We start from the raw sequence: 6,518 nt of genomic DNA, 5'->3' as shown, positions 1-6,518 counted from the left end.
CGCTAAATACGAAGTTGTAGCAGACGACTTTGGAAAAACAGACAGCGCACTGAGCGCAGGGATTCGGGGAAACGGGATAGAAAAATACACCCCTGCGTGTGTACCTGATTTGGTGACTGACATAATTACATTGGTTATCTAATGTTGACTTAATTTTGCCAATAAATGATGATAATTTTTGTGGGTGAAGTTGATTTTTTTCCTATTTAATAAATAATAACACTTTTTCGTCAAATTACGTAGGTTAGAGGCGGGGCTTAGACATACCTATCCACTAACCTAACAAACATTTACCCGAACAGGCTGAGAAGAACGGGTGACTACGACAATTATGAGCGCTAGAAATTCCACATCACCCGCTAAAAGCTCCAGGCGGCCGACAACGAGGGGAAGTCCGAGCATAGTCCGACAAACTCAAAGCGCGTCGGGTGTGCAGCCTGGGGAGAATGGACCCAGCTCGGAAAGGGTGGTTGACGGGGCGGAAGCTACCAATAGGGAAGAGCATAGTGTAGCGGTGACGAACGAGGAAGACCCCGAAACGGCGGAACTAGCTCGATTACGTTGCTCTAGTATTCAAACGGAAGTTATATCGGAAAGAAATCGTCGGACGGGACAATCTAGCGCGGGCTACCCTGGCTTGTCCTTCGGCAATTCCGTCTTTGGATCAAATACTATGATGAAACTGCGCATCATCTCGAACGAACTGCACAACATCATGAACGTTTATTTAAAGCGGGCCGAAGGGGAGATCGTGGCCTTGAACAATCGCGTTCAACTTCTGGAGGCGGATTTGGGCAAGTCGGAGAGTGGCCTGAAGGCGGCCACGCGCAGTTTGGAAGAAGCGGCGCGCACCCTCGACGAAAACGAGAGCATCGATCAAGAAATCGAGAATCGCGATAGCGTGGAAGACGGCAGCTTGGCCTTGCTGGACTTTCAGCTCAATAAAGCCAAAGAATTGGCCAGAGAAACGGACAAAAATTATAAAGAAATGGCACTCAGAATCTCCTCCAACCAAATTTTTCAGAACCAAACGGCGCCTTAAATAATGAACTAGATCTACTCGAAAAATGATCGCATTTATAATGTCTAATATTAATTATTCTATCAAATTTAGTATTTAAATCGAAATAAAGAATTATTTTTTAACTTCGGAAGGAAATAATTGTTCAAAATTGATAAAACCCAAGTTGTTCCCGGTGCCATTACTCGACGTCATTGTTATAATAGTTAAGAAGTTTGTAATGTTTATTAAACTGAAGCTTGTCAAAAAATCGCCTCCTTATTTGACTCACACTCCGACCTATCAAAATGCAAAATGCAATTGTAGGCTTTGAAAATAATTGTTAAGACGCAATTGTTTCCCCTTTAGGTACAAAAAAGCCTCATTTATTGCCACCACACTCGCAATTTCTACAGATTTTAACGCGATCCCGTTGACAGCAAGGCTAACAAACCGCTGGCGGTGGCCGCTGACAAAACGTAGTTCCTACAGAAAATAGAGTTAAGGAAAAGATTGACCTCAAAGTGGTGCTCTAAATCAATCAATAATTGGGCGTTTTTAAAGGATACACGCTGGGGGTTAGCGAACGCAAGACGTAAAAGGAGGTGAAAATGATCAGGGTTAAGAATAAAGCGTTGTTGTAAAAGATGGAGAAAGTTGTAGCTTCGTAATCCGCCACTTCGTTCTTTTTCCACAAGATTCTGTTTAAATAAAAGAGAAAGAGAGCTCAGCCCCTCGTTACTCTTAATAAGACGAGGTACTTTTCAAACCTCTCGTCCTTTTCTTTCTTGGACATTTTCTTATCATCGGCCAGCTTCTTGGTGATCTCCCGAGTTACGGCTTCCTCTCGTTTCTGCGCCACCCTGATACGGAAAATTCCCTTATTATTATTTCAGGCCTGAAAATAAGCTAGTATCAAACGAGAGGGAGTCGTACTTATGCTTCAAAACAAATTTGACGTTCTTGTAGGCGAAAGCCACCAGCCACGTGCTTACTAGGGTCACAACGACAAATAGGGCGATTGACTGGTAAGGATCCATTTGATGTATCCTCCAAAACAACCCTAATTAATTTCAAGGAGAACGACATCAATTTCGGTCAGTGATAACGTCGCCGCTCTCCTCGTATGGTCACTGACCAGCTGGCCACGCGTCTCCGTTTGACTTAAGCCTCGGTTTACTTACAATTCGGAATGGCGGAAACGATGAAGGCATTTCCGTAGAACAAAGCGGAAGATTTTGTGGAAACATTTCTGCTGAAATCTTGAAGAAGCAATTCTTCTTCCTTAGTTAAGGATTTACGTCCGCCTGCCATAATTAAACACGATAACTTAATCGAGACGTTCAACTTTCGTTTCGTACGCGGCGACTGGAAAATTATTGACACGTCACGGCGTTCGTGTCTTAGAAATCCGACAATCTGATTGGTCGATCAGCCGGCAACGGAGGAGTCGAAAGGTTAAGAAGGTTAAAGTTAGAGGACACGCACGTGGTCTTAGTTTCGGACGACCACGACTTCGTTATTATGAATATTGGCGTATTTAAATACCCTATTGGGTTATCGAGAAACATCATCCTATTTAGGAGATTAAACCTTAAATATTATTCGTCAAATACGAATTCCGAGACAGACCGGGAAGAATGGATTCGTTTTTACAGGTTTCCCTACATCAATCAAGCCCGTTTATTAAACAGATTAAAACTGTACCAAACGGCGCTGACCATAAGTAGCGTTCCCGTCTCCTTGGCGCTATATTCGAACGATCTGGCGACGCGAGACGATTGCCTTCAGTTGGTCAGCCTGGCTAGTCTGGCCTGTGCTATGCTTTACGTCATGGGAAACATTTTCCGTCGTTTGATCGGCATCATGGACCTCAACAAGAAAGGGGACATTGTCCGAGTATCGCGCTTAACATTCTTCGGCGGCAAGGTTGTCGAAAGACTTCCCGCCCAGTCCATCATTCCACTTTCCGAGATTGACTTTGATCCCCGAGACCTATTATATAAACTGAAACGTTACGATAATGCCGAAGAATTGTTCTTCGTTCTTAGATACGGAGGAATAATTGATCGGGAAAGATTTGTTAAAATATTTGGAAATCCTCCGAGAATTACGTGAAGAAAGAAAGAAAGAAGCGTTTTTGAAAAAGACTTTATTTATTAAATACTACGAAACTAATTTGAAAATAACAACGTTGCTTTGAAAAAATATAACAATCAATAACACAGTGTAAATACGTTTTGTTTTTTAAATAGATAATAAAGATTGTTGATTAAGTCGATTAGTTTTTGCCCTTCAAGCGTTGTAAGTAGAGGAGGCGACATTGCCACCGTGTCCGGTCCAGTTGGTGTGATGAAACGTCCCCGGATTGGCCAATAATTCGTAGGTGTGCGCTCCGAAGTAATCCCTTTGCGCCTAACAAAACGGAATAAGAGAATCCATTAAGTTTGAGGAACTAGGACGACGTCCCGTCTTGTCGTTTCATACTTGGATCAGGTTGGCTGGCAGGACGCGAGATCTAAATCCGTCGTAGAAGGCCAAAGCGCTGCTAAAAGCGGGCGTGGGAATTCCCAAAAGAGCTCCGTTGGCCACCACGCGTCTCCAAGACGCTTGCGATTTTTCTATGGCGTCGCGAAAGAAGTCGTCCAACAGGAGATTGCTCAAATTCTCGTTTTTGTCAAAGGCCGATTTAATATTTCCCAAGAAAACGCTAGAAAGGCAAAAACCAAATTGCCGAGGATCGTCTTCAACCCGCGGTAGGGGATGGTCTTACCTTCTGATGATGCAACCGCCTCTCCACATCAGAGCGATTCCGCCGTAGTTTAACTTCCAGCCAAACAGTTTGGCCGCTTCCCTCAACAACATGAAGCCTTGGGCGTACGAAACGATCTTGGACGCGTACAAAGCCTTTCGGATGTCTTCCACAAAGTCCTTTTTGTCGCCGCTGTACTTACTGGTGGCGGGTCCTTTCAGCAATTGGCTGGCGGCCACTCGCTCTTCCTTCAGGGATGACAGGCACCGGGAGAAGACGGACTCGCCAATTAGCGTGACGGGAACGCCGTAGTCCAAGGCGGCGATGGCCGTCCATTTGCCCGTTCCCTTTTGGCCGGCCGAATCTCGAATTTTATCCACCAAAGGTTGACCGTCGGTGTCCTTGAACTTCAAAATGTCCGTCGTAATTTCGATCAAGAACGAATCCAATTCTCCTTTGTTCCATTCGCTCAGAACCTAGAAAAGGTTGGTGGGCGTATTTAGAATGGCGGCGGGCGGAGGGACACTTAAGGGAGGAGGAACAAGATGTCTTTACTTGGCTCATCTCGTCGGGCGTCATTCCCAAGGCCTCCTTCATCAAGTGATAAGCTTCGCAAATAAGTTGCATGTCACCGTATTCGATACCATTGTGAACCATTTTGACAAAATGACCCGAACCCCCTTCACCAACCTAACGGAGAAAACATCGTCAGTCGATTCCTGTTGGATTCCGAAGTGACGCGCGTCTTACCCAATCGCAACAGGGTTCCGTTCCGACTTTAGCGGCGACGCCTTGGAAGATGTCCTTAATGGCTGGCCAAGCGGCCGAGTTTCCTCCTGGCATGAGAGAAGGGCCGTATCGGGCGCCGTCCTCGCCACCACTGACCCCCGAACCAACGTATAGGATATTTTTCTCGGCTAAGGCTTTGCATCGGCGGTTGGTATCCTGGTATTCGGAATTGCCCCCATCGATGATAATGTCCCCGGCTTCCAACAGAGGTTCCAGCTTGGAGATGAAAGCGTCGACGGCGTCGCCAGCTTTGACCAGGAGCATGACTTTGCGCGGTTTCTTCAGTTTAGCCACCATTTCTTCGATGGAATGGGCGCCAATGACTTTGGTTCCTTTGGCTTCGTTTTTTAGAAACTGATCAACTTTGTCCGTGGTTCGATTATAAGCGCAGACAACGAATCCGTGATCGTTCATGTTCAAAATTAGATTTTGACCCATGACGGCCAACCCGATCAAAGCGATATCGGCCCTAGGTAACCCCACGACAAATTCATTAATATCCCCCATAAAGGTCATTTAAATAAGCTTAATATAATTTGGGGCACCAACAATTAACTCTAAAAGTTAAAAATCAATTCAACTCACACTGGTTCCAGCTTCATTTCGCGAGAAAATTTACACAATCCATTACCCATTATAAAATACGGAATAACGCGAGAGTCGGGGGAAACCTATTAGTATTACTGTCACTCAACCTTCTTGAGAAAGATTAACCGAGTGACCAGTTTCTTAAACTAAATCAGAGGCGTGGAAAGCCAAATAAATTAATTCGAAATCTCCCCCCCCCCGCCTCCCCTGGCAAGCTAACGCGTAAATTACTATAGAGGCATTTGAAAGTGGGTCGAATCACGGTGGTCACCCTTTAGTAAGCATGGTCACCCCGGGAGGGAGGGGATAGGAGGGGAGGGATACGAAGTGATTGAAAATAAGTTTAAAAAACTCGACTCTCCTAAATCCTGTTACGAGCGACATTGCGTAATTATTTGGCCTTTAGGCTCCGCCTTTTAACTGGTTTCCTCAGGAACCTACTTTCACTTTCACTAACATTTACGCCGCCGCGATATTTCCGCAACTCCGAGAATAATGCCAGACCGCGTCACAACCCTCCCTCCCCCACCCGACCCGCGGAACGTTTTATAAAAGCAGGTAGATGTAGATAAATAACCGAGATTTATTTAAGTTTTTTAAGCCTATGTCTAGATAATTTCATTCTTCAGTAATATCCTTAATTGCGGGTGGTAGAATGTCAGTAGGTCAACTATAGCGTGTGCCCACCGAATAATAAGTACCAATCTTGGACTCTCGGGCTTTTCCGTTCAGAGATTACTCGGAATTATCACGATTATCAAGGATCGAACTCGACTTTGAACGCCTACTTAATTTTAATTGATGACAAATTAATTTAGCGTCAAAAAGCGCGAAATAAAATAATTAAGAAAGGGTCCACGCAGAGCGGGCCGGCCAATACCAGCCAGGGGTCACGGAGGGTGAACTAGTCCGTGTAAGACGCTTTTAAATGGCCTTAAAAGAAATTAAAGTAGTAAATATTATACTCACTTTGCTTCGGACATCTTCGCTTAATTTCCAAATTAACGTAGTTCGATTAAATTAAATAAGAGCCGGCGTTTAATCACGATGAAAACTCTACGATGAATGAGATACAAAATTTAGCTCAGTCAGCTTATGTACATACACACCGGCTTCCACGCAATGGCGTGACTAACGAAACGCGCCAATCAACGCCTCCGAACCCAACCAATCTATCACGTGGTCACCCGATGACGTCGAAAGACATTCGACCAACGAGGAAAGCGCGCCAATTGCGAATACCGATAAGGCACGTTTTGTACCCACAAAGCACGTGACAACGGTGACGTAAGATTTCTTAAAGCGTGGGAAACTTCACTAATTTTACATCCTAACGAAATACAAAGGTGATTACAATGACGCGTTACCCCATTCTTTGGATTTTAATAA

General features: G+C 44.7%; 4 protein-coding genes across 8 annotated transcripts; 2 read left to right on the top strand and 2 right to left on the bottom strand.

Moving 5' to 3' along the window:
• The first annotated feature begins 24 nt into the window (after nucleotides 1-24).
• Nucleotides 25-1,271, top strand: LOC149709616 (uncharacterized). 4 transcript variants are annotated; one of them, XM_089856296.1, is made up of 2 exons: nucleotides 25-180; nucleotides 303-1,271. In XM_089856296.1, exon 2 carries the CDS (start codon nucleotides 332-334, stop codon nucleotides 1,040-1,042), a length of 711 nt encoding a protein of 236 aa, XP_089712422.1. In that variant the 5' UTR covers nucleotides 25-180; nucleotides 303-331; the 3' UTR covers nucleotides 1,043-1,271. The 4 variants fall into 4 exon arrangements, with proteins under 4 accessions (XP_089712422.1, XP_089712429.1, XP_089712446.1 ...); XM_089856303.1 differs by having other exon boundaries at nucleotides 32-184; XM_089856320.1 differs by having other exon boundaries at nucleotides 40-239.
• An 83-nt stretch (nucleotides 1,272-1,354) lies between these two features.
• Nucleotides 1,355-2,319, bottom strand: LOC149709615 (translocon-associated protein subunit gamma). The gene is made up of 5 exons (XM_089856349.1): nucleotides 2,185-2,319; nucleotides 1,937-2,063; nucleotides 1,771-1,863; nucleotides 1,570-1,701; nucleotides 1,355-1,486 (listed from the first exon to the last, which is right to left on the bottom strand). Exons 1-5 carry the CDS (start codon nucleotides 2,312-2,314, stop codon nucleotides 1,420-1,422), a joined length of 549 nt encoding a protein of 182 aa, XP_089712475.1. The 5' UTR covers nucleotides 2,315-2,319; the 3' UTR covers nucleotides 1,355-1,419.
• A 69-nt stretch (nucleotides 2,320-2,388) lies between these two features.
• LOC149709614 (transmembrane protein 186) lies at nucleotides 2,389-3,276 on the top strand. Its single transcript, XM_089856332.1, has one exon. The coding sequence runs from the start codon at nucleotides 2,525-2,527 to the stop codon at nucleotides 3,116-3,118; it is 594 nt and encodes a 197-aa protein (XP_089712458.1). The 5' UTR covers nucleotides 2,389-2,524; the 3' UTR covers nucleotides 3,119-3,276.
• Pgd (phosphogluconate dehydrogenase) lies at nucleotides 3,138-6,406 on the bottom strand. Of its 2 annotated transcripts, none has more exons than XM_089856235.1 (6): nucleotides 6,099-6,406; nucleotides 4,503-5,010; nucleotides 4,308-4,442; nucleotides 3,774-4,228; nucleotides 3,488-3,710; nucleotides 3,138-3,415 (listed from the first exon to the last, which is right to left on the bottom strand). In XM_089856235.1, exons 1-6 carry the CDS (start codon nucleotides 6,110-6,112, stop codon nucleotides 3,296-3,298), a joined length of 1,455 nt encoding a protein of 484 aa, XP_089712361.1. In that variant the 5' UTR covers nucleotides 6,113-6,406; the 3' UTR covers nucleotides 3,138-3,295. The 2 variants fall into 2 exon arrangements, with proteins under 2 accessions (XP_089712361.1, XP_089712353.1); XM_089856227.1 differs by lacking the exon at nucleotides 6,099-6,406 and adding an exon at nucleotides 5,127-6,043.
• Nucleotides 6,407-6,518: the final 112 nt, after the last annotated feature.

This window comes from Phalangium opilio, unplaced genomic scaffold (assembly GCF_054372755.1).
Source record: "Phalangium opilio isolate 3A_F unplaced genomic scaffold, DU_Popi_V2 ptg000011l_1, whole genome shotgun sequence".
In the NCBI taxonomy this organism is placed as follows: Eukaryota; Metazoa; Arthropoda; class Arachnida; order Opiliones; family Phalangiidae; genus Phalangium; species Phalangium opilio.
Note: the sequence above shows the minus strand (reverse complement) of the source record. Positions and strands in the feature narration are given on the sequence as shown.

Coding starts and splice junctions, on each gene's coding strand:
- LOC149709616 (XM_089856296.1), top strand. CDS start 332: ATGAGCGCTAGAAATTCCACATCACCCGCTAAAAGCTCCAGGCGGCCG.
- LOC149709615 (XM_089856349.1), bottom strand. CDS start 2,314: ATGGCAGGCGGACGTAAATCCTTAACTAAGGAAGAAGAATTGCTTCTT. Junction 1,702..1,770: donor AAGAAAGAAAAGGACGAGAG/GTTTGAAAAGTA, acceptor TTATTTAAACAG/AATCTTGTGGAAAAAGAACG. Junction 1,487..1,569: donor CGTTCGCTAACCCCCAGCGT/GTATCCTTTAAA, acceptor TATTTTCTGTAG/GAACTACGTTTTGTCAGCGG.
- LOC149709614 (XM_089856332.1), top strand. CDS start 2,525: ATGAATATTGGCGTATTTAAATACCCTATTGGGTTATCGAGAAACATC.
- Pgd (XM_089856227.1), bottom strand. CDS start 5,176: ATGGGTAATGGATTGTGTAAATTTTCTCGCGAAATGAAGCTGGAACCA. Junction 4,443..4,502: donor CGGAACCCTGTTGCGATTGG/GTAAGACGCGCG, acceptor TTTCTCCGTTAG/GTTGGTGAAGGGGGTTCGGG. Junction 4,229..4,307: donor CGCCCGACGAGATGAGCCAA/GTAAAGACATCT, acceptor AACCTTTTCTAG/GTTCTGAGCGAATGGAACAA.